The sequence below is a fragment of the Colias croceus genome, chromosome 1 (genome assembly GCF_905220415.1).
Source record: "Colias croceus chromosome 1, ilColCroc2.1".
NCBI lineage: Eukaryota > Metazoa > Arthropoda > Insecta > Lepidoptera > Pieridae > Colias > Colias croceus.
Genome location: NC_059537.1, coordinates 5195898 through 5221947, shown reverse-complemented (window position 1 = coordinate 5221947; position 26050 = coordinate 5195898). Strand labels below are relative to the sequence as shown.

The 26050-nt window shown below is 34.0% G+C and overlaps 3 protein-coding genes across 3 annotated transcripts; 1 reads left to right on the top strand and 2 right to left on the bottom strand.

The window, feature by feature from the left end:
- Positions 1-1129: 1129 nt before the first annotated feature.
- LOC123692708 (WD repeat and HMG-box DNA-binding protein 1) lies at positions 1130-10811 on the top strand. Its single transcript, XM_045637481.1, has 16 exons — positions 1130-1401; positions 1528-1771; positions 1915-2161; positions 2526-2641; positions 2901-3069; positions 3382-3510; positions 4749-4956; positions 5498-5680; positions 6243-6402; positions 6614-6740; positions 7089-7297; positions 7464-7562; positions 8711-8833; positions 9163-9483; positions 9730-9870; positions 10049-10811. The coding sequence occupies exons 1-16, from the start codon at positions 1325-1327 to the stop codon at positions 10301-10303; spliced, it is 2808 nt and encodes a 935-aa protein (XP_045493437.1). The 5' UTR covers positions 1130-1324; the 3' UTR covers positions 10304-10811.
- On the bottom strand, positions 10728-20659 carry LOC123692701 (mitochondrial enolase superfamily member 1-like). The gene is made up of 9 exons (XM_045637475.1): positions 20502-20659; positions 19939-20157; positions 19490-19612; positions 18872-19022; positions 18549-18706; positions 17911-18053; positions 17351-17514; positions 16780-16961; positions 10728-10942 (listed from the first exon to the last, which is right to left on the bottom strand). The coding sequence occupies exons 1-9, from the start codon at positions 20598-20600 to the stop codon at positions 10808-10810; spliced, it is 1374 nt and encodes a 457-aa protein (XP_045493431.1). The 5' UTR covers positions 20601-20659; the 3' UTR covers positions 10728-10807.
- A 527-nt stretch (positions 20660-21186) lies between these two features.
- On the bottom strand, positions 21187-25397 carry LOC123694006. Its single transcript, XM_045639304.1, has 4 exons — positions 24957-25397; positions 24513-24685; positions 23923-24057; positions 21187-22884 (listed from the first exon to the last, which is right to left on the bottom strand). The coding sequence occupies exons 1-4, from the start codon at positions 25255-25257 to the stop codon at positions 22744-22746; spliced, it is 750 nt and encodes a 249-aa protein (XP_045495260.1). The 5' UTR covers positions 25258-25397; the 3' UTR covers positions 21187-22743.
- Positions 25398-26050: the final 653 nt, after the last annotated feature.

The following is a 26050-nucleotide window of genomic DNA, read 5'->3' as shown; positions in this document are numbered from 1 at the left end:
AGGCTACTTTAGAACACTGGAGATTGCACTATGAACGTTGACAAGTCACGGGAAAGTATGACCTTCAATGACGCCTGGTTGTTTTTTGTCCCTTTCACACCTAACTTGGCAAGTTGGTGTGAAAGGGATGAAGGAACAACCAGGCGTCGTTCTAGGTCATACTTTCCCGTGACTTGTCAACGTTCATAGTGCAATCTCCAGTGTATTAGTTATAAGCTTCTTGGTAGGTAGGTAGTAGTTTCAGCTTAATGTATGGTACATGATGTACCTACCTTAAAAGGCCCTACTCACGGTTCAACACAACCCACAATCTGCTGACACAATTTGTTGCAGTCGCGATTGAGCGCGAGCGCACAGAGCAAGCAATTGATTGAGCGTTCTCTACTCACGATTCATCCAACCCTCAATCTGATGACACAATTTCATTCCGCGATTGCTTGCCACAACGTGTGCACGTCACGTTGATGCCTGGCCTGATGCTAAACCTCAACGCAATAATACGCATTATTAATGGATATACTAATTTATGAAATAATATAAGATAATTATCTTTGTAAAGTTTGTAAAGTTGAGCCGAGATTGGAGCAATCACAATACTCACTGCTGAGACAATTTGTCTGGTTGCTTCCACGCCGATGCAATTCGCAACATGTTGGGTTACACCCCCAACGTGCCCTCAACTATACTATTGACGACACAATCTGTCGGCTCACTGCAGATTGTGTCAACAGATTGTTGCTGAAATTGAATCGTGAGTAGCTAGCTTAAGACCTACCTAGTGACTTTATTATTTACTGATAGAATAAAATATTTTTAATTATTAAAATGTTTTTTTTTTTAAGATCGGCTTTTACCACTGGTGAATAAAGGTCCTACACACTAAATAAAAAGTAATTTGGATTACTGTGATGGAGGATGTAGACAATAGAAAGAAAATTATTTTGATACATACTCGATATTATGTTCCGTCTGTAACTTACGTGTGTGTCATGTGACGTTGACAGTGGCAAAATAATAAGTTTTCCCGCGAAAATAATTTTGGCCTTCCTATTATAATCATACATATTTAATTAATATAAAATATAATGACTATTGTCGTCAAAAGTCAAAACTGAATAGTGAATACATACCTATTAATTGTGAATTGTGATCTATTACAGTGAATTTTAGTGTACAGATACTAATAGACGTAAAAATATATGAATTATTCCAATAAAAATATTATAGTTAAATATTATTATATTTCAATTTTTGAAAATTATTGCGTTAACGTTGCTGGGATTAATATCTTAATTAAGTGATTTGAACATCATATGTTACTAAAATGAAAGTTGAAAGCAAACCGCTTCGTTATGCACATGCTGAGGGGCATACTGATGTGTGTTACAGTGAAGATGGCAGGTATAGTATTTTCATTGAATATGTAAAGCAATTGATTTAATTTTGTGAAATTACGTATGAATTCAAATTTTGGGCGTGTTTTTAGCAAACTTTATGTGTAGTACAAGTTCTCACAACTTATTTCAGACATATAATAACTTGTGGTCACGATGGAGATGTAAGAGTATGGGTGGATATTGAAGATGATGATCCCACATCACATTGTGTTGGAGAAAGTGCCTTAGCAGTGTGTTTCAAAGATAAGAGACTGTATGTAGCAACAGATAATCATGCGGTGCAGGCATACACGTTTCCTGCGTTTGATAAAGATGGTATTATTACGAGGTTTACTGCACCAGTTACACAGATTATGTCTTCGCTTAAGATTGAAGTAAGTTAAGAAAAGTACCTATATTGTTTTGAGATTGAATAAATTTGATTAGAAAAAAAAAAGAACAATATTTTTTTCTAATAAAATTAATAAATTTATTTTAAATTGCTAACCTAAATACCTAAATTTCTTTTATATTTCAGGCCCTTGGCTGTACTTCAGAAAACATGGAAGCCAAAATCTGTAGCTTAGAGGGTGGCGCACCATTATTTGTTATGTCTGATCACAAAGGCCCAGTCTTGAGTATAGCAATATGTCCTCATATGAAATATGCAGCAACTGCTTGTGGCGATGGTGCTATGAGAGTTTGGGATATTGACACTCAGAAAATGGTCAAAGAAGTTTCATGTGTGCCTAAAATTAATACTTTTTATGCAGCAAAGGTTTTATGTAAGTAAAATAATATACTTTTTATTTATACTTTGCTGTTTATATTATTTTAATTTATATTATAATTTATACTATATTATATTATTAATATTTTGTCAAATTATTACCTACAAATAGATTGTATCAAACAGAAGCAGACTATACTGTCTATTGCCTTACCCTTTATACTTCTTCCGTTTTTGGGCTGAAATATTATAGAAGTATATTAAGTTCCTTAAACATCACCTCTTTTTGAGTGATGCGCTCCTACATCTTAAGTCTTATATCCTTCTTATATTTATTAATCAACCAGAGAGATAAAAGGTTGAGACTATAATAGGGCATCATATAAAGTTACTTATTAATGAATATTACTTTGTTATAGGTCGTATGGATTTTGAACCAACTGAGGGAAAACATCTAGCATATCCTAATAATAAAGAAATAATTTTACTAGATTGTGATAGTTGGAGTCAAAGAATGACATTTAATCATAATTTGGTAAGTTTCATTTTATCATTTTAATTTAAAATAGCATTACTGACAAAATAATTTTTAAAAGTTAAACTTAAATGACTGACTACAATGTTGCAGTATAATTTTCTTTGTGAATGTTAACAATCTCTTCAACTTTCATGTTTTATTTTTAAGTAATAATGATTCCTATTCTAGAAATATTCAATTAGTATGTTATAGAGACTACTAAAACAGATTTTCCAGGACTTCAACTATGCACCTAATAAGAATATTTTTTTTTTAGATAAAATGTGCAATATCCCAATGTTTATTTTCACCATGTGGACAATATTTAGCTGGTAGCACAGTGGCTGGTCAGATAGCCGTGTGGGAAGTGGAAACGGGAACATGTATGGGAATTATTGAACATCCTACTTCACATAATGTTTCCTCTATGGCCTGGAGCCCTAAAGGTAAAACTTATACTACTAATATAGATGGATGAATGTTTGTTATTCTTTCACAACTGCTAAACCAATTACAACTGGTCAAGCCATGAGCAGAAATCTAGTAAATGTATAAAGAACTCATTGTTAGGTGCATATTCTTTAAAATCATAAAATTTTCCATACAAAATACACACACAAAAGTATTAAAATATAATCATGTAAATTGTAAAATATTTGGTAATATTTCCTCTGAGATAGCTGCTGATTTGAAATATTAAATAGGAGCTATTTAAAAAACTATGTCTTCCAAATAACATGAACATTTGATTCCTACAGGTAATGGAGTATTAGTATACTGTGATGTTGCTGGTCAACTGGGAATGTTGGTTAATTGTTATGGCAAAGATAGCTCGAAATTTGGTGATGCTGAATCTGAGGATATTGAAACAGTGGAAAGAATGGATGGTAAGGGATTGTAAGATAATAATAAGTAAGGTATTATAAAAGTTTCTAGAATTATATTTGTTCCACTCTTAAGAGGGCTTATTCAATTTAACGCAAGTCAAAATCTCCGCGATCTATTACGATAGATCGCGGCTTGCGCTATCCTTTTACTATGAACAGCATAGGTCCACAGGAGAGCGCCGAGCAACATGTCCTCTCTCTGGGAAGGCTCGCTGCCGACTGATTTTAATCGGGATTCGGGTCGCGCGCAGTGTTTTATAGTACTTTAAAAAAAATAGTAGAAAAATAATAGAGGTACCTTAGTTGATTTTTTAAATTTTATCTTATAAGTAATACGTTCTTTTATTGCAATATGTATAAATTATATTCAACCAAGTCAAATATCTTGGTGAAAATAATCATTTTGTCGACTATAATTTCTAAAAAAATTCACATTGTTCGGATTTTAATTTCGTAAGTTAGGAGTCCAAATTAAAAAAATCTTTTAACTAACTATTTTAATAAGGATTTTTGCAGTTAGTTAAAAAAAAATGTGTGTTAGATCTGTCAGCAATTTCAGATATTTTTAGCTTCGAAATTGACACTAAAAGTGAAATCAAGTAATCATCGGCTCAGTTATCTTGATGGTATTCACAAATACTGTATTAATTGAAAAAAACTCTTAACTAACTATATAGACAATAAAATTTCCTAAAATTATTAGTAATTCATATGTTTGTAAGATAAGTGGTTGATGGACAATCTGGTTTGAAAAATCACATATTTGAGCCAAACAGCGCACGGACCGCGTACACGGCCTTAACATATTAATCTTTTTTTGTGGGCTCTCTAAGTACTAGAATTTACCCAATATGTTTATCCTGGGTTAAGTCTTGAAGTTACACAATATTAACCCATTGAGCCCCGAGCGGCCCGATCCGACCACGACACAATAGATTTTTTATTGTGTCTGTGATTCCGGGGGCTGAGTTATTCATAAGTCAAGTCATAATATTAATCCTTTTAATTACATGCCCTAAAGTGCTAAATCCATACTAATATTATAAATGCGAAAGTAACTCTGTCTGTCTGTCTGTCTGTTACTCAATCACGCCTTAACTACTGAAGCAATTTGCATGAAATTTGGTATAGAGATATTTTGATACCCGAGAAAGGACATAGGCTACCTTTTATTGGGAAATATGTACCACGGGCGAAGCCGGGGCGGACCACTAGTTCAATATAAACAATAATTTCAGATAACGACGAAATAGTCGACGATCTAATCCAAAACTACGAAAGCGATGATGACAATGCAATATCGCTGGAGAAGATAAAGAATGAAACTCTCGGTTTGGTAGAGGACTCTCGACCAGAGTCTCGAGTGACGGTGGCTGCTGCGGCATCTACTGTTCCTCCACAGCCTCCGTTCCAACCTTCTGCTACACCTGCACACCTTGAACATAGGTAAGGGTTAATTTTTTAACCAACTTCAAAAAAAAGGAGGAGGTTATATTTTTTGCCTGCCTCATTTTGTATTTATTATATTGCAATGAAGGAGGTTTTGTTCCTAGGTAAACATAAAAAAAACAATCCCAGGATTAATGTAAGGTTTTAATTGTAATTCCGTTTATTTCAATTAAATCAAATGTTGAAAAACATTGTTATGTATTTGTAAGTTTGTAGTGCTGGGGAAGTTGTCAATTATTATCAAGCCTATAAATTTCCGCCCGCGGCTTCGCCCGAGTTTGCAAAGGAAAACCCGCATAGTTCCCGTTCCCGTGGGATTTCCGGGATAAAAACTATCCTATGTGTTAATCCAAGTTACCCTCTATATGTGTGCTAACTTTCATTGTAATCGGTTCAGTAGTTTTTACGTGAAAGAGTAACAAACATCCATACATCCATACAAACTTTCGCATTTAAGAAGGATTAGACACAAGTTTAAATAAAAATTTCAGATAATTATATTGAAAAGCAGATAGTTAAACTTACTTATGCATTCCAGGTACATGTGCTGGAATGATGTAGGCATTGTGCGCTGCCATTCTGGTGAAAATGGAGAATCTACGATTGATGTGGAATTCCATGACTCCAACCTGCATCATGGAATACATTTGAATAATTATTTGAATCATACCATGGCCAGTCTATCTAGTAATGTACTGGCTTTGGCATGTGAAACGCCTAGGTAAGTGATTGGAATATTTAAAAAAAATAAATAAAATAATATCTAGTTTGGTCTTCTTATTTTTCAAGTAGGTCTGTGTGCCTAGTGCGAGTTTTCATCGAGTACGAAACGTTACTATCGCGTCTGCGTCACAGCGAAATTTGTATGGGGAATCAAAGCTTCCCCATACGTCCGCTAGGGGCGCTGTTCGATTTCCCATACTAATTCGGCTGTGACGCAAACGCGATAGTAACGTTTCGTACTCGATGAAAACTCGCACTAGGCACACTGTACTCTGTACTGTAGGTATGTTATAGTCTGAATATTGAATCTGTAACCCAATAGCACCTAATAGCCTGTCTCTAGTATTATGAATTAACCTTTGCAAATTGTAACAAGTTAATTGTCCAAGAATTGCATTTTCTCCTGAAAACGATGTTCTTCTTACTTTTCAAACAAATAATGTCTCTGGTCCAGTAATATTTATATCTAACGCTTATCAATTAAATATTTTACAACTTTACATTAAACTATTTATTACCTTTATATATTGTAACTTTCTTACATCAAATGTATTTTTCAGTAAACTAGTATGCATATCACTAGTCGGTAGCAGTAAGGAATGGAGTGTCTCCTTACCTGATACTGAGGAAATACTATGTGTGTCGGCAGCTGGCCTTGTTGCATGTGCTACGAATGCGAGATTATTGAGAATCTTCACGCCTTTGGGAACTCAGAGACAGGTGATAGTTTATTTATGTGTATTAAAATTGAATATATTTAGATGTTAATCATGCGTTCATATTAACTGCTTTTGAATATGTTTGTCAGTGTTGTCCAGTATGCTAATCTTAAACAGCAGTACATTTTATTATGATGTGATATATTTTTAGTTCAAGAATAATAAAACATTTTTTCGGCAAAACATTGTAACAAGGTATATTTAAATTTTAGGTGCTATCGTTGTCAGGGCCAGTGGTAGCTCTAGCAGGCTTTAACACAACAGTATTTGTGGTGTATCATCATACTGACCCTGGTCATTCAGATCAGCATCTAGCTATGGATATCATTGCATTTAATGGTAAGATATTCTTATTACTATGTGAATACTTTTTTTAAGGGTTGATTACATTTTGTGTTTAAATAGTATATTTTGGTGATGTCAATAATATTAAAAGTTACTAGACAAAAATTTCAGCTAAGCACTTCGAATTTTTTGTATATTTTCTCTGTATAGTTCCTATTTCAATTAGGTGTGCAATAAAAAATTATCCATTCTAAACCGACTGGCTACAAAAACACTTATTTGTTAGTTGTAAATAGATGTCGCGGCATGAATATGTTGGTTGTGTTATTTTATTAATAAATTACCTAGATGATACTGAAATTTAATAATTGTTTTGTTCGAACCGAAATTGATAACTTGCAGGTCGACAAGTACGCAGCAAAACAGTCCTTCTACCGCTCACACCAGGGTCGAAACTCGCTTGGCTCGGTACATCAGATGTAGGTTCACCATGCACTTGCGATAGTACGGGATTGGTCAGATTGTATGACGTCACGAGTGGAGTGTGGATGCCAATATGTGATACGAGTAACCATTCTAAAGGATTGTCCGACACGTGGTTTATTGTTTCGGTAAGCATGTATTAGAATATAAATGTGAAAATATCAAGAAACATTTTAACAGGCTATTTATACAAAAAAGAAAGAAATAAAAGCTTTGAAATTAAAACTCAGATGACACTTTCCCACATTTAACATTATTTTATAGTTTATATTTTATGTTATTTATTGTTTGTAGGTAAATGAGCAAACGCAAAAAGTATGCGCTATATTGTGCAGAGGCGCGTCATTCCCACTGACTGCGCCGAAACCGATTGTGGCTGAATTACCGATACAGGTGAATATACAGTAAAATTGCTTAGCTTACTAATTGTATCTTTTATGTTCAACTAGTTTACCGCCCGCGGTTCGCCCGCTTTGTCTAAAACCTAATAAATTATATACTAAAACCTTCCTCTTGAATCACTATATCTATTAAAAAAACCGCATCAAAATCCGTTGCGTAATTTTAAAGATTTAAGCACACAAAGGGACATAGGGACAGAGAAAGCGACTTTGTTTTATACTATGTAGTGATTTTTAACCGACTTCAAAAAAAAGGAGGAGGTTATCAATTCGGCCGGTATATTTTTTTTTTTTTTTTTTTTATGTATGTACACCGATTACTCCGAGGTTTCTAAACCGATTTACGTGATTCTTTTTTTGTTCGATGCAGGATGGTGTCGAATTGGTCCCATAAAAATTTTATTCGGCTAGGCCCAGTAGTTTTTATTTTATGAGCATTTTTGTCTGTACTCGATGACTTAATTGGAATGTAGCAAGTAACTTTGATTCACTTCCCGGTAACCGATTGAGCTGAAATTTTGTATAAGTGTGTAAATTGGATAGCGATGAAACATTATCATGACATAGAGCTGATTTGATGATGGAATCGGAAGGTGGCCTTAGGAACTCAGTAATATATTGACTCAACTTTATCGAGTTTGGGCTCGTTTGATTCGTGTTGAAAATTACACTAAAAAGTATTAAATAAAATTAACTGCGTTAAAAACAACCGACTTCAAAAACGGAAAAGTAAAAAATAAAAAAGATTTGATATTATTAATTACTACATATTATTTAGATGTGCTATTTATTAAATAGGTTTGAAGTCGGTGCCAAACACTAAGCACTTAGTATTAAGCCCGTGCACCGACTTCAAACCTATTTAATAAATAGCACATCTAAATAATATGTAGTAATTAATAATATCAAATCTTTTTTATTTTTTACTTTTCCGTTTTTGAAGTCGGTTGTTTTTAACGCAGTTAATTTTATGTATATTTGAAAAGTGATATAAGGAACACTTACATTTTGCAATCTATTAACAAAATATAAAAAAAAAAACAAGTGAAAACTAACAATGAACACGTCTGTGCATCTACATGCGTTTTAATCGTACATAATATTGTCATATATTAATTTATTATAAAAAATCAATTTCAGATCCCCTTGTGTGAGTTGGAAACCGAGAAAAGTCAGTATGAAGAACAACTGGTTCGCTGGGCGCACACTTCTTCTGAAGTGGATGTTAAGGTTGCTAGAGAAACTGCACTCAAATTGTTTGCTGTAAGTTGATTTTCCATAAAAATCATGTCTTATGAGTACGTATGTAGGCATAAATTAATATTTACAACCGTAATTAGTGAAATTAGAGATTACGTCCAAAACTAGTTGCCGTGGCAGACGTTGTTTTGCTCTATTGCCTCTGTAACGCTTTTTCTCTCCATACTAACATCTTTGTGCCTGAACAAAAAAGTAAAAAAAAAACACACGAATTGGTCTTGCCCTTCTCGAGTTTTACGCTTCGCAAACCATTTGGCGATAAATTTTTATTTACGTTCATAATTTGCATTGATTATTGCAATTCAATGAATTTCAATATTTTTTTTATTCAGCTTGCATGTCGCAGCGAAATAGAACAGAGAGCATTAGAACTTATGGAGCTACTCAAAGATGACCGCCTCCTTCCATTAGCCGCTAAATACGCGTCACGTCTTGGCCGAATGCATTTGGCCGACAAGTTGTCCAATCTGGCCGACACGTGGGAGCGGGATGCCGACAGGTTGAATGTCGCTCAAAATTCGCACTTCCAAGAATTAGACACCCAAGAAACGTATGACGTCACGAGCACGGAACAAGATTTAAATGCGAGCCTTATTTTGCCGCAGAAGACGGTTAAGAAAAAAGTTGAAACCATCACACCTATAAAACCAGTTGTAAGTGTTTTAAAGTTTGTTTTCTTCATAAAGTTACTACTTAGTCAACTCGCACCATTAAATTGCTTTAGTTATTATGTCATAATAAAAAATGACTCGAATTTTACGGTACTTTCGCTTAAAAAGCACATACAAAAAAGAAAGGTACGTGAAAATGTGTTAATGAACATTTTTTTCATTTCTTTGTTATCATTTGAAAGAATCAGCTATATAGTAAAGCTTTTAATTAATTGATAATTGTTATAGCCAATAAAATCATCACCGGGCGGAGCTCGGAACCCATTCAAAAAGCAACAGGATTCATCGAAAACCGTGCAAAGTCCACTAGCTTTAACTGAACGTACTTTAGTGGAAGTACATTCCACAGCCGAAACTGAAAATGATGATGTAAGTTTACAATTTTTCATTATACAGTATATTATATGTACATCGTACAAACAATTATTTATTTAATTGTGTTTTAATTTTTTGTAATTTTTTAAACAAAAATTAAGTAAAACTATGCATGTGGCTTCATAAAAATTGTAACGGCAATCTAACAATTGTATGAATCATTTCTTTACAGCCACTAAAACCGTTAGAAGGGGAAACATTCGTAGATTGGTTTTCACGAAACAAATCAGCTTTAGAACAGCGGAATCCTGAACTAACGCCCTCTGAATTAACTCGGCAAAGTATAAGGACGTTTAAGAGTTCGCAAAGTAAACCCACCGAGAGTAGTCAAAAGCGAAAACTGGACGAAAGCATGGAAGAGACACCAGTGACGAATGCACCAAAACAATCCAAACTCAGTGCCTTTGCTTTCCAGAAGAAGAATTAAGTGGTATTTATAATTTGAGTACCTATCAAAAATATTAACTAGCAGTCCGCCCCAGCTTCGCCCGTGGTACATATTAACGTTTTCTCTACATAAGAACCATCCTCGTACTTCAAGGGATATAATAAAAAAAAAAATTGTCGAAATCGGTCCACCCGTGATGCCGTGACAACGCGAAACGGGTTTCATTTTTATATATATATAGATAAGGTTTTCCGAACAGAACTGAAAGACTTTAGTGTTTGAATATTTGAGTTTTTACAAATTAGAGCAAGCAAGTCAAGTGATAACATTGTAAGTTTGTAACTATGATGTGCAAATGTTTTTTTATCAGTAAGTAATGTTTTGGAAAGTCACATTAACTAAGTGTTATCATGTTAATTAGCTGTTTGTTTTAAATACGGATAAATGGAAGTAAAAGTTTTTATTGGTATGACTGTTTAATTAATTTATACTTTACACTTTATGTACATAGCAGTAAGTAAGTCGTAATAAAAAGGTAAAATTTTAAGGATTCACTAATTCTGCTTCGTCAGGAGCAGGGAATATTCCTTCTTTGATCATCTTCTTCCATTCACTGCCGTGGGGGTAAGAGAATTTCTCCAATGTACCGGGTAAAAATTGTGTACTGTAGCCGGGCAACTGAAATAAATAAACATAATTAACGTGAGCGGAAAACTACATGCGGCAGCACAATTTTTTATTATCTGTGTAATTTTTACCGTGAAGTGCAAAGTTATTTGCAATTAGGGATATTTCATATACTTAATTACTAAGCGACCATGATTTTCAGTTAAAATAGAGTAAAAATAAGTGTTCGAACCAAGGCCTGCCACCCACTGTCTCTCGGGAACGATTGAAATAAAACAACGGTTCCAAGTGAGCAACAACAAATTTATTCTTCTAAACAAATATATGATTTTACAAAACAATTTCAATAGCGCGATGTAAAACACACGTTTTCGGTACAGTGACATCTAGCGACAAATAGTTACAACTTCTACCTAATCAGAGCATTTAACATTCCGCCCACCATGGACAGAATGTCCATCACTTAAAACTACATACGTTGATAACTGCGTTACCGCCCACCATGAAACAGTAAATGGCAGTAACGTCTTAAGACACAATACATCATACATGTCTTAGAATAGAGTAAGTGGACTGTAAACAATAATAAAAAAATCAAAATACATAAAAGTAACTCCGATACAAAGTACATGAATAACTACGCGTACATAGTGACTGGGAGCACAATAATAATAAAAAACAAAATACATAAAATAACTCCGATAAAAATGACATGAATAGATACTACGCGTACGTAGTGACTGGGAGCACAATAATAATAATAAAAAAAAAACAAATACATGAAAATAACTCCGATACAAATTGCATGAATACTACGCGGACGTAGTGACTGGGAGCACAATCAGCCTTGAGGTGGGGCGTTTAATGATTGAACCCTTGCAACGCAAGACACAACTCTTGTGACCTTGTCCGAACCAGCAAATTTATCCAAAAATTCCCAAAATAATGACTCTGACATACACGAATACACGACAATAAAGTCTCATGAATTTGGAAAACCTTAAATTAACAGAAAATTTTGTTTTAGATTTAAATTTTAAAAACCTTGGCAATGTGCAATAATTCTCGTAAGCCTAATCAATGATGAAAATCTTTTAATAAGTTCATTTTCTCCATCTCCTATATTAACTACGTTACACATAAATTTTGTCTTTCTTCTCTTCAAGATGTGTTTTCATAACTTCACCCTTGATATATTCAATTACCTTATTTTTGAGCCAACTAGGTCCCTTCATCCATGACTCGAGTACTAATGATTTCATCGGACTAACACCTCGCGAAGCGCAATCTGCAGGGTTGTCTTTCGATTGAATATGTGACCATTGATCCATAATGGTGAGCATTTCGGAAACACGGTTTCCGACAAAGGTTTTCCAACGGCTGAGATGCCTTGTCAGCCATGCCAAAACTACCGAAGAGTCAGTCCACGGATGTAAATCATTTTTTGAAATGCCTAATGTGACTGAAACTTCCCTTAGAAGTTTCGTAAGCAATACGGCGCCACACCACGTTAACCGAGGTATGGACACCTGTTTGATAGGGGCTACCTTGGTCTTAGATGCTATGAGACTAATATGAATATTGCCGTTGGAACCAACTGAACGCAAAAAGACCACAGCCAAGAATGCCCTATTGGAAGCGTCACAAAAATCTTGTAGTTCGAGCTCAATATCATGTCGACTAGTGTGAATACACCTGTTCAAACGAAATTGGGTGAGTTTATGTAAATTGTCTCGATATACGAGCCAATCTGTTAAAGGCTGCTGAGGAAGTTCCACATCCCATTCAATACCCGAAAGCCAAAGTCGGTGTATAAACACTTTAGCCGTTATAGCAACTAGGGAGATCCATCCGAGTGGGTCAAATATAGGTGCTATGTCCGATACCACTCGTCGTTTGGTTACTGGAGTCTTCAAAGTAGATAGATGGACGGTGTATTGAAATTCATCAAAACTTCGATCCCATGTTAGACTTAAAATGTTCATAGCATGGTTGCTTTCGAAGATAATGTTCACATTACCATCACACGTTCTATCTCTTATCTTGAGTAACAGTTCATCACGATTGGCAGACCACTTCTGAAGTTGAAAACCTCCACGACTCAACAATTCGGACATCTGACGATAAATCTGTTCGCCTTCAGAAATAGTCTCACAACCCGACAGAAAATCATCAACATAAAACTCTGACAAAACACGTTTTGCTACCAAAGAAAAATTATGTCTTTCATCATGAACCAATTGCTGCAAGGAACGCACAGTTAAGTATGGAGCCGAGGATGTACCAAAAGTTACACGCCACAAACGCAAATGTTGTAACTCAGTCGGCGTGTTGTCACACCACAAAATGCGTTGATAATCTACATCCTCGTCAGCTATTTTTATCTGCCGATACATTTTAATTATGTCGGCCACTAAAGTTATTGGATAACAATGCCACCGCATAATAATATTACGCAAATCAGGTTGCAAAGTAAAAAATAAAAAATAAATATATAAATACATAAAATATATAAATATATAGTAAATCATCAATCCAGAGTTCAGCGAAACACCATTTCTAGCTGGACAGGACGCATCGAAAACCACCCGGACCTTAGAAGTGCTTTCGCCAGTACGCACTACTGCGTTATGGGGTAAATATACAGAATCTCTTGAAACTTCTAATTCAGGTACGACCTCAGCATGCTCTAGGTCAAGACATTCTTGAATCACAGCCTTATCATTTCTTTTTCTTTCCGAATTACTAAAACGTTTACCAACTATATCCTCTGACTTGCCAATCTTGCATTGGGGATTGTCTGTCTTAAAAGGCAATCTAGCGATGTAACGACCCGTGTTGTCTCTTTTGGTAGTTTTAGAATAAAATTCTTTGCATCTCTGTTCTTCTTCAGTTAAAATAACCCCCAAATGTGAAGAATCTTCCGACTCTTCCAACTCAAGATCATTGATATTCACTTGTGTATTAACAACTACGCTGTAACAAGCCGGCTTTTGAGTTACGGTTTGGACTTCGCCAGACAAAATCCAACCGAGCTTAGTCCTTTGAGCAACTGGTGCTCCCGGCGGTCCTCTTATCAGTCCTTCCTCCAGAACAGCGCCGACCACTCTAGTGCTCAACAGCAAATCAATATTGCCTGGAGTATGGAATGAGGGATCCGCCAACTCCAAAGACGAAACCAACGGCAAAGCCTGAACGATCCTTCGCTCAGGAAGGTGTGAGGTTAGCCTTGTCAGAACATACGCGTCGACATATAAAACAAAATTGGGGTCTAGGCGAGACTGCAATTTAAACTTAACTATCCACTTGGAAGGCATTGAAATGCCTTCGTCATCGCCTAGGCGGAGTATGTCGGTATGAGCAGGTAACTTTTTCAAGCCAAGAAGCTGGACTGCAGATTCCGTGATAAAGGAAACCTGAGAGCCTTGATCCATCAAGGCTCTTAAAACAAAGGCAGCTCCAGATCTCGACTCGACATTGACCAAAGCTGTGGCTAATAAACCTTGACTATGAGTATTTGCATAACAACAAACAGGGGTGGTTGACTCACCTTGATAAGATGTAGAAGCTGTAGTAGCAGCTGCTACATTTACATCTGCTGGACTATCAGTCACAACAGCGTTGACAGTTTCAGGGTGCAGAAGTGTGTGGTGTCTTTTCTTACACTTATGGCAACGGGTAGATTGACGGCATGAATAAACATTGTGATTTCTATTAAGACAATTAAAACATATTTTACTGGTTCGGGCAAATTCACGACGAGAGTCAATGTCCTTTGCGGCGAATACCTTGCAGTGACACAGTTTATGATCACCAGAACATAGAATACAAGACACAGAAGCTACATGAAACGATTTAGGATTGTGTGAACGAGTAACATTTTGTTTAGGATCTAGATATTCTAGGGAACGAAATCGGGTTTCCAAAAATTCCTTCATACTATCAAAAGATGGTAACTCATCTTTCGAACTAACTCTCACCTCCCACAACTTACGCGATTCGGAATCTAATTTTAAGCTGATTATGTATATTATGATTGTGTCCCATGAACTCACATCTATACCTAATGTACGCAAACCGTGTAAACAATCAAGTGTCGTATCTAAAAGGTTCTTAATTAAATTTGAAGATTCTTTTACAATCGTTGGCTGATTCATAAATCGTTTCAAAATGCAATTAGACAAAAATCTCTTATTGTCATAACGCTTAATAAGAGTTGCCCAAGATTCCTTGTAATTAGAAGCCGTGACAGGAGTATATCTCAATAATTGTTCAGCTTCTCCAGATAAATGTGTTTTCAAGTAATGAAGCTTCTCAACGTCGTCCAAAGTTTCATTTTTGTGAATAAGTGAAACAAAAAGATCGCGAAAGGATGTCCATTCGTTATATAAACCGGAAAAAATAGGTAAACTAATTTTGGGTAACTTTACTTTAGATGTGACTTGAGGTGCTTTACTACAATTATTACAATTTAAATTATCTTGTTGTGTATTTAACAACTCTTTTAATTCTGATTTATAAGTAAAATAAATTTCTTCTGTTTCGTCATAGATATCAGCCGTAAAATATGGGATAGTGGTTGCATCCTTGTCGGATGCCTTTTCGACGATAGACTTATGAGTATTAATAAAATTTGACCATTGTGACTCGAGTGCTTCTAATCGAGTTTCAATATAAAACTGCGTTAATCTCTCTTTAGGAGATTTTTTGAAGTTGATCCTGCCTTTGTAAATAATATTTTTGTTGTTTAATTGTACTTTAATCAATGACTCCATGTTAAAAAATAATAAAACAAATGTATGAAACAAAAATAAGAATCGGTAAAAAAATTCTAAGTCTATGATCGAACTTGAAAAAATTACAAGTGTTTGAAATTTATTCACTTAGAAAAATTTAAACAATACAAAAATTTTCTAAGTCCAAAAATAAACTTGAAAAATTTACAAGTGTTTGAAATTTATTCACTTAGAAAAATTTAAACAAAAAACAGTACAAAAATTTTCTAAGTCCAAAAATAAACTTGAAAAAATTACAAGTGTTTGAATTTATAAACAACTTAGAAAAAATCGGGCATGGATTCCCCGTCTAATCACTTTTTGCTTAATTATTCTAAGTCCAAATTAACTCTAAATTTTAACTAAGTACAATGTTCTAAATATACGTAAAATAATTAAAGTCCCAAACACTTCACTAATTATTGTAACTTGATAGAAGATCGAAATGAAATATGTTTACAAGTACACAATGTTTACTCACAGTTGTTTCTTCAAACCATTCATAATTATGTTGCCAGTCGTAAGTGGCGCCCTCTATAGTTGGTCGTGCCCAGTTGCTGCTGTGTGGAAGGCCCGCCCTCTGCTGGAACGTAGCACTAGACTGCGAGTGCTTGCTGCTTGAACTGGTTCCCATAGGCTGGTGGCGCCCTCTCGCGGAAATGCTGCAGCTTCATAAGCACACTCCTTATAGATGCGCTTACGCCGCTCACCACAATGGCGCTTCAGTAGCAATCCACTACCGGTTTGCGCGCCGTACTTTTGATACAAAAATCCACTGGTCTAGGTTCTTAATATTCGCGCTCGAAGACCAAAAAATGTTCGAACCAAGGCCTGCCACCCACTGTCTCTCGGGAACGATTGAAATAAAACAACGGTTCCAAGTGAGCAACAACAAATTTATTCTTCTAAACAAATATATGATTTTACAAAACAATTTCAATAGCGCGATGTAAAACACACGTTTTCGGTACAGTGACATCTAGCGACAAATAGTTACAACTTCTACCTAATCAGAGCATTTAACAATAAGTGTTCCTTGTTATATTTAAATTCATGGCAAAGCAGTGTTTTTACATAAAAATTAATTTAAAAGTAATAAAGTAAATAACCAACCTTAGGAGCCATATATCTCGCGTTAACAACCACACACGGATCAACAAAATGTTCGTGTTGTTGATCGACATACTCTATGAGACGACCCTCCATAGTTCCCGACAGGCTCGCGTAGTCCCAGAACTGTAGATGTTGGACCATTTCACATAAACCCACCCCACCCGCGTGTGGACACACCTTTACTGTGAAAAAAGAAACGATAATATTAAAAAAATGGATTATTATGGAAAAGAAATATATTGGTGTATTTTACGTGTTTTTGAGTAGGTAAATAAATCACATAATATTATGTAAAATAACGGATAGAATTTACCGTTCAATGTGCTATTGATAATGTTGACTATAATCAATATGCAAATAAGCAAAAATAAACCAACTAAAGCAAATTACTGGGGTAAAGTTTAATTACTTGTTTAGAAGTAAAGTAAAGTAATGTTACTTTCTATTGTAATTTTCCAGTGACCTCATGTTTCTATGCCTTCGAATTGTTTCAACATTATTAAAAATTATTTTTTTATATAGCATTATGTCATAATTTTTTTTTCTATATTCCATAAAAAATTATGTATACCTCCCAATTTTTCCGCCATGAGATAAACCGAGAGGATCTCGTTAATGCCTCCGATTCTAGCGGAGTCGATCTGACAGAACTGCATGCCGCCGCTCTGTAGGAACTGCTTGAACATCACGCGGTTTGCGCACATCTCGCCGGTCGCGACGCCTATACCGTATGGCCTGCAAACCGTATTCTTATAATAGTTCAAATTAATTTACAAGAAAATGAATAATTTTGTATATGTAGTATAAATTATAAATATAAATTAAAATCCATCCCACCGAAACAGTGGGATGGATGTTGGTATCATTAAATTTGTGTTAAAATTTAAGCATCGCAATAAGATTTTATTTTGTCACGTAAATTACCTACATTATCAGAAAGTGTTCGAGCGGTTTTGTATTATGTATATTTGATGCATTAATTACAATTGGCACCTTATTTCATAGCAGAAATATAGCTCAAAATCTATTGTATTTGCTCATGAAAAATCTGCCCAATAGACGCGTAGGCAGAGTTTTGTTTCAAACGTGTATGTAGGTACGTCTTGTTTTAATACCATAAAAATGAATTACTTCAACGCTTTCGAAATGGCCGCGTGTCCAAGTACGTCATCAGGTGACGTTGGCTCCTCTATCCACATAGGCTTGAGGTGAGCTAGTTTCTTCATCCACTCGATAGCTTCGTCCACACTCCATGCTTGGTTTGCGTCTACCATCTATGGAGATATTTTTAATTGAGTGTTAATATGAGGGTGGATAATATTTTTCTGATGATTTATCTATACCTACTAATATTATAAAGCTGAAGAGTTTGTTTGTTTGAAAGCGTTAATCTCGGGAACTACGGGTCCGATTTAAAAAAATATTTCGGTGTTAGATAGCCCATTTATCAAGGAAGGCTATATGCTATATATCATCACATTAAGACCAACAGGGGCGGAGCCACGCGGGTGAAACCGCGCGGCACATCTAGTTATATCTATTGATATTTTATAATGTACCGCAAAAAATCCACGATCCATACCTGTCAATTGTCATCCGACAAACGACCATACAATAAATGGTTTATCTATAAAACAGATTTAACATAGATTCTAGGAACAACCAATATTAATTCCTACAGTTTTTTCTTCGATATTTTGTCCCGCAATTTATCTTGATTACTATTATAATAAAAAAAAATACTATTATATAAAACCACAAGTACCCACCAAAATCTTATCATCTCCGATACATTTCCGGACCACGGTTGCTCTTCTTAAATCGTCTTCAACATTGCATCCAACTTTCACTTTAAAGTGATTGAATCCAAGGCTCAAATATTTGTGACATAATTCCTTTACCAGTTCATCACTGTATCCTAACCAACCTGTTAAATAAAAATAAGGATAAATTATTAATTAAAAAATAAAATTTTAGTTCTTAGTTGTTCTTAGGATAGTCAGTTGTTTATAATTTGTAATAATGTTCGGTTATAACTGTGTTATAACATAAAGTTCGCGTTTAAGTTCTGAAAATAAATCTTTAAACTTACCAACTTGCGTCGTGTATGCGGGGTATCCATTTTCTTCTAAGAATATGACTCTTGCTTCTTTACCAGCCTTCTTAGCTTTTAAAAGTTCGACAGCTTCTTTCTTAGTTATAACATCTGTTATGTAACGAAAGTCAATTGTAGAAACCAACTCCTGTAAGACGAGTCCAATATTTACAATATCCAACAAGTAAAAACAACTGATAACACGGAGTATCATAGTGTATCACCATAATTTTACGACTATTTTTTATTGAAATGCTATCAAATTATCAACAAAACTTAACAATATTTAGAATATATCGTAAGAACATATACGTGATTAATTGTTTTAAATTTGTAGTTGTACCTAATATAATGTTCTATAATATTAGGCTTTTAGATCGAGTTTAAATAAATTCGAAGTACAGCTAGTACTTCGAATTTATTTAAACTCGATAGGGCAAACGTTGTTCTGCTCTATCGCCCTTTTTACGTAATTTCTTTCCACCAAAACCTTCCTTGCTTTATCAAAAACGTTATAAAAATGTAACCGAAGTGGTCAAGCCGTTCTCGTGCTTAGCAACACATTTGACGATTCATTTTTATTTATATAGATAATATCAGAAGTAAAACACTTACTTCAGGCTCCAAATCTACTAGTAATTTCCAAAGAGGCTTGTTTTCAATTCTTGCCCATAAATCCCACAAGGAATTGAGTATAGCAGCGGCTGCTAAGTGCGCAACACCTTTTTCTGGTCCAATCTAGAAATTAAATCATATTTAGTTGTCTGTTGTACGATTCAATTTATGAAGGTACGTGTTGTATTATACCTTCATAGATTGAATCATAGTTGAGGTGATGATAACGATAAGTTAAAAATAAATTAAGCCAATGTGTAAAATAATTGAAATAAAAAGGTTGTGAAAGTGATTTCTACAGAAAAATAATTTGATACTCTTATATAGATTTTATAACTTAGTAAATCAATAAGTTAATAATGAGCTTAAATCGTCTAATTTGACGAACAGTCCACGTTGCATTTTTTTACTTTTTTAATTTTTTTTATTATTTAGATATTATTTCTTACCCATCTCATCTGAGAATCATTGGTAATAGTCCTCCAGAAGCCAGCGAAATCCGCAAAAATATCAGCCGCATTTTGTCCAACGACGAATCTTTTAAGAGACCTTATAGCTAGGACTATTATCTCTGTTCCTCGACCACACGTGAATGTCAAGCCGAAGCCCTGCTTGCCGTTTTCAGTAGTGGTCGTTACATACGCGCAGGAGTAGTTGGGATCCGTATGCTGTATAAAATCACGAATCAACCTATATTAAATAAGCAACGTCGGGTAGCATTTTTCTGAAGCCATTTTTTAACACAAGTTAATTAATAATTATCATATTTAAATTGTTTGTTCAAACTTAGTTACAAGTTACCCAAACTAATTTATAAAAAAACAAACGGATTTGTTAATGATGTAGCGTTGGAAGGGGCGTTAATTGCAATAAAAACACAAAATAACACTACTTTGTCTAAGAATTAATACTTAATTGAAGGTAGTTTGCATTTGTTTTGATTTTTTAATTAGGTAATATCAAAAACATAACTAATAAGTACTGGCAAGATTTCATAAAAAATAGGACTTACTAAAGCATCGGATCCATGGCCCCCAAGAGAAGTTGGAAACCTTACGTCTTTCACATCGAGATTAATAATTTTCAAACCCTTTTTATTTGGAAACGGCATTTTACCCAGCAAGCGAACCGGCTCTCTTGAAAGATTTAAGTAAACTGATAATCTAATGAACCGACCAATAACTTGGTTTGTTCTTCAGATAATAATACTATTATAAACATTTTGCTTTGCCCTCTAGTTTAATCAGTAGGCAATATTTACCATTTTGATGCATAATAATTATAGATAAGGCATATTGTGTACGATATAAAATATTTGTATTCTTCGATTCAGCTCAGAGTGCTAACTCTATGATGAACATACATATTATAAGAGCCAACGCGCACGAGCAACTTTGTCTCAGAAACTATTTTATCTCTCCCACCCATGGGCTAGTATGAAAGTGCGCGCACGTAGCGACGCAACTCCCCATACAAATTGATGGGAGAGACAAAATAGTTGACAAAGTGGCTCGTGCGCGCTGGCTCTAATAGTTAGATTGATGTAATAATTATCGATAATTTGATCTCCAGCGTAATTTTTGAGCATATTGCTCTCTGAAAACATATTGTATAATATGTATATATGTAAATAAATATTGTAGTCTTGTCATTATACAGTAAAAGGTTAATGAACAATAAAACCCAATGTTATAATAATATGTAAAATTTTATTGATAACAGCATATTCCAAAAATTATAAAATAATTTTAGACTAGAAAAAAACTTCATTCACTTCAAAAAAATATTTCTTCCTTACCAACATAATAATGGAATCTAATGCAACAAAAATTTTGAACAAATTGTTAAAGATGTTACGTAACGAAATATTTGAGATTAATATTGCACAATTATATCTTTCATGACGATTTTTTTATATACTATTTCTATCATAATACATACAAGGATAATCAGAAAACTAAAACGACACGAAAACTCAAACTGTAAGTGTCTTCTCATATTATAAAGAACTCATTATCTAGCATCAATAATTTAAAGCTCTTCTGAATAACCAATGTACGTCTCATAACTAATAAAGAGTATAATTTTAAAAATATCCTTAAAACTATCAATATAATGGTATAAAAAAAATACACATACACAAGAAAATATTCTTAATTATATATACTTATAAGAAAATTAAAAATTTATGTTTTTATCTTCTGCCTTCCATTTCGTTCGTTAACAACGTAAGTAAATTGGCACATGTAATATCCAAACAACATTTTATTAGTAAATAATAGTTTAAACTTTAGTATTTCTATCTAAAATGTAAAAATATCAGCCTGTTACAATATTCTTATATTTATCTTATATACATCATAGTAAATAATATAAAATTTGAACCTTAAATTTTAGAAAATTTATTGCACTTGTGATATTCCTACTAATTGACACAACTGTTATCAACAGCTTAAATCTTTTTGACTTGGTCCCCATATCTAAGTTAGTGTTATTTTTGCCTCCATATTTATACTACATAATATAAGTAATCATACATTTCCTCTCTAACAAACAAACATAAACAAATTAATAAAAAAAATTGTGCTTAACATACAAAATGTCCTATTTTCTAAAAATCTGTATAGGTATCTATTTGATACATTAAAATTTCCATAAAATGCTTATGGAATGCCTTCAAACAGTGTAAATATAACAATTTATATAATTCAAATAATCATATACATTAATTGAAAACAAATATACAGGGTGGACATTTTCTACGAGCCCAGGAGTGAACTGTGAAAGTTCTTTGAATACTGGAAATAGCAAATTGTAAAGGCCGGCAACGCACTGACAATTTCCCCGGCATTACTGGTGCCTATGGGCGACGCAATGCACTTAACATCAGGTGACGCGAAAAAAATTGCTGACAGAAAACATTCCTTTAAAAAGGAAATAAACTGCATTTTATCGATTTTTAAACATCCACTAATATCCGGCAATCAAACTACTTACAGTACTTTTCTTCCCAGATACTTCACAATACCCACTAATATAATATGAATGAAATGAAGACATGACATGACAATAACCTTTATTGTAATTTGGAGAATCATTTAAAAAACGTTCTGTCCTCATATTTCCACTCACTGGCAGCAAGTAAAACTCATTTATTAGAGTATTCTACGGTTTCATAAACCTTTTACATTCAACACAAAAAAAACACCGTTTCCTTAATCAATTACACACAATATCACAATATTAGCCTCAAGTTACTTCTTGTTCCTTTTGTACAAGGCCGCTAGTTCCTTCACCACATGCCTTTCCCCTTCATCCCACAGAACGGTCGCGAGTTTGCCTAGAGTACCATCATCGTCATTTCGCACCCAATCCAAGAGCAGCTTGTAGCGAGCCTGTAGTTATATTTACATTATTAATTGTACAATTCATTGTAACCTTTTGGCGAAAAATGAAAATATATGTGTTTGTTATCTCTTTATTTATCTCGTGACATACTATTAATAATAAGTTTTACAGCATTCAAGTGCTTTTTTAAATGAGAAATTTATAAAAAAACAGAATAAATTTGATCCTACCTAGTGATCAAATAATTTATTCTATTCCTTAAAAATGTTTGTACAAAACTTTGTTTGTGTTCCTATCGAGTTTTTTTAAGATTTCAAATAGACTGGAATATAAGAAATTTAACTGTTTTATTTAGGTCGAAACTTAATAGGTATTTAAGTTGCATATAATAAGAGAGAAAGGCAAGTAACATCTAGTACCTTGCCCTATTAAATAAATATAAAAATAAAAGTAAACCTATACTATAAAATTGGTATCTGTTTATCTGCTATTTCGATTAATAAATGAATGAACATCCATATCTATAAAATGTATCAAAACAAAAATACACTTTAAGTATGTACAGATAAAATTGATTTTTGGTATGCAATCACTTTTATCAGTAAGTATTAAGTAGATTGCAATTTCCAGAAAAATATACAGACTTGCAAATAAAGCAAAGGATTATTAACACTGCGTGTTGGATATGACAGATAAAATTAATAAAAACGCAAGTTTGGATTTGTTCTACATACTTATTAAATAGAAAATGCTAGCAAACCGGGCGTACTCCGTTTCGCCACCAGAGATACCTTTTCTTTGCTGGAGGTTTAAACCTCAAGGAGCCTGAGACCTTTCCAACAAATGCAAAACCATGGAAATCGGTTTGTGCATTCTGGAGTTATAGCATCAGGAACGAAAACCCAACTTATTTTTATATAGTAGAAGATGACTACCATCAAGTGCCCATATACATATATGATTATTACTATGATTAAGATATCCAAGTTATCTTCCAACTTTTTGGGAAGTTCACATTTTTTGATTAAGACCTTAATATTTTATTGAGGTTGAATTATATAAGAATAAGTAATGAAACATCTGACCTCAGCAACACCATTTTTGGCCATATCAATTTCTGCCGTTTCTATTTGTCCACGAGTATATCCAAGAGCTCGGAATATGCTGTACCAGTTCTTGCCCAGATTTTTAGAAATATAATCGATGTATTCATGTTCAGGCTGCAATAAAATATAATAATGTTAGAAAATCATCTGTAAAATGAGTGAATTTCAGAAACAAAATTATTGTCAAATCAAAATTCATAAATCTAATATATAAAAATCAATGCCACTTTTCGTTGTAATTCCATAACTCGAGAACGGCTGAACCGATTTCGATAATTCTTTTTTTATTATATTCCTTGAAGTACGAGGATGGTTCTTATGTAGAGAAAACGTTAATATGTACCACGGGCGAAGCCGGGGCGGACCGCTAGTTGTGTATAAATTGTCTGCCCCGGCTTCACCCGTGGTACATGTTTATGTTTTCTCTCCATAAGAACCATCCTTGTACTTTGAGGAATATTATAAAAAAGAATAATCAAAATCGGCCCAGCCATTCACACGTGATGCTGTGACCAAGGAAAACGGGTTTCATTTTTATATATAGAAGATATAGATAAAATGATATTGACCTTAATTTTTGATTCCATTAGTAGAGAAATAAGGTTTGTTTTTTCGACTTGTTCTTCATCATGCTTAGGACTACTTTTTTGTGGGTGACCATTGACCGGCCCCAAATAGTAGACAAACTCATTCCCCCAGCGAATGTTACTTGCATTGACAATATTTATCACATTTCCGCCAGCTGTAACAGAAAGTTAAATGAATTTGTATATCATTTATTTGGTATTGGGAAAACTAAATTTCAGTGATATTCATCATCATGCTTTGTTCATAAGAAATAGCAATTGCACCAATAGGATTACACTCTGTATGATGCGCTCAATGACAACAGGAAAATAACATTATCTTATTGGTTGTTTTATTGGCTACATTCATGTTCCTCATACTGTCATGAACAAAGAATATTTTTAAATAGGCTATGATTGCAGAAAAAACAAGGATTTAATACGTACATTGCGTATTAACAACACTGCTTCCATTACTACTACGTCTATCATTATCGTCTTCGTCGAAAGCAGAAGATGGTTCGTCATTGGGTGTGGAAAAAGATTTTTTGTACTTTGGCTTCTTTTTGCCTTTTTTCAAATCATTTGCATTGCCATCTTCGGATCTGTTGGTATTGGAATAGTTCACATTCTCATCTTGATCCTGAATATTTTCATTAAATTCTTCGGGTCGCGGTGGACGAGGAACTGCATCTGGCTTTAAGTTACGTAGTAATTCCAAAAACTTTGCACTCAATTTATTGCTCATTGCTGTGATAGAATATTAGTTTTCAGAAACTTATTGCAATGAAAAATGTCCAAAGAAGTATCTGGACTACATAAAAAAATCAATAATAAACAGTAACCACATTGACAACTCAACAACTGATAATATCAAAACGTCAAAAGACAAAAACTTGTAAACAAAACGTCAAAGACTCGAAGGAAATAAAAATTCCCCGAAATCCTGACAATCCTGATTCTGTCAGAGTTACCACTGTAGACAAAACGTAAAAAAATAAATAAATAGTGAAAGGAGGAGTTGTAAAAACACAGTGTAAAAACATGTACCCGTTATAATTTATAAGATTTTTGTCATTGTATTAAATAGAGAAGTTAAGATTTGATTTGGTTTATAAAATCAACAGGTTCAGATTTTTTTACATACTTTATAACCTATTTGTTATTTGGGAAGTTGAGTAGATATTGAGATTTAAGTACCTAAATATACGACAACGAAAAACTAAACATAATTTTTAATTAGTAGATTAATACATTTAAAATACCTAAAAGTAGTAGCCCTAGCCACAGTAGAAGAGTTTATTATGGTGCTAATAAGAACAAAGAAAAGAAAGAGCGTATCTAAATAGACCGGACTCTCAGTGGAGTTTCGTTTGCAAAAATAGCGGACCTAAATCTGACTTCTGATATATATTGTATAGATCCCAGACATCCTATAGACAGATGTTGCCAACCAGTTTTATGGTCCCCCTCTCCCCACCCCGGTAATTAAATATGGCATACAAAGAAAAAAATAAAAATTTCCAAAACATGCCGTGTGG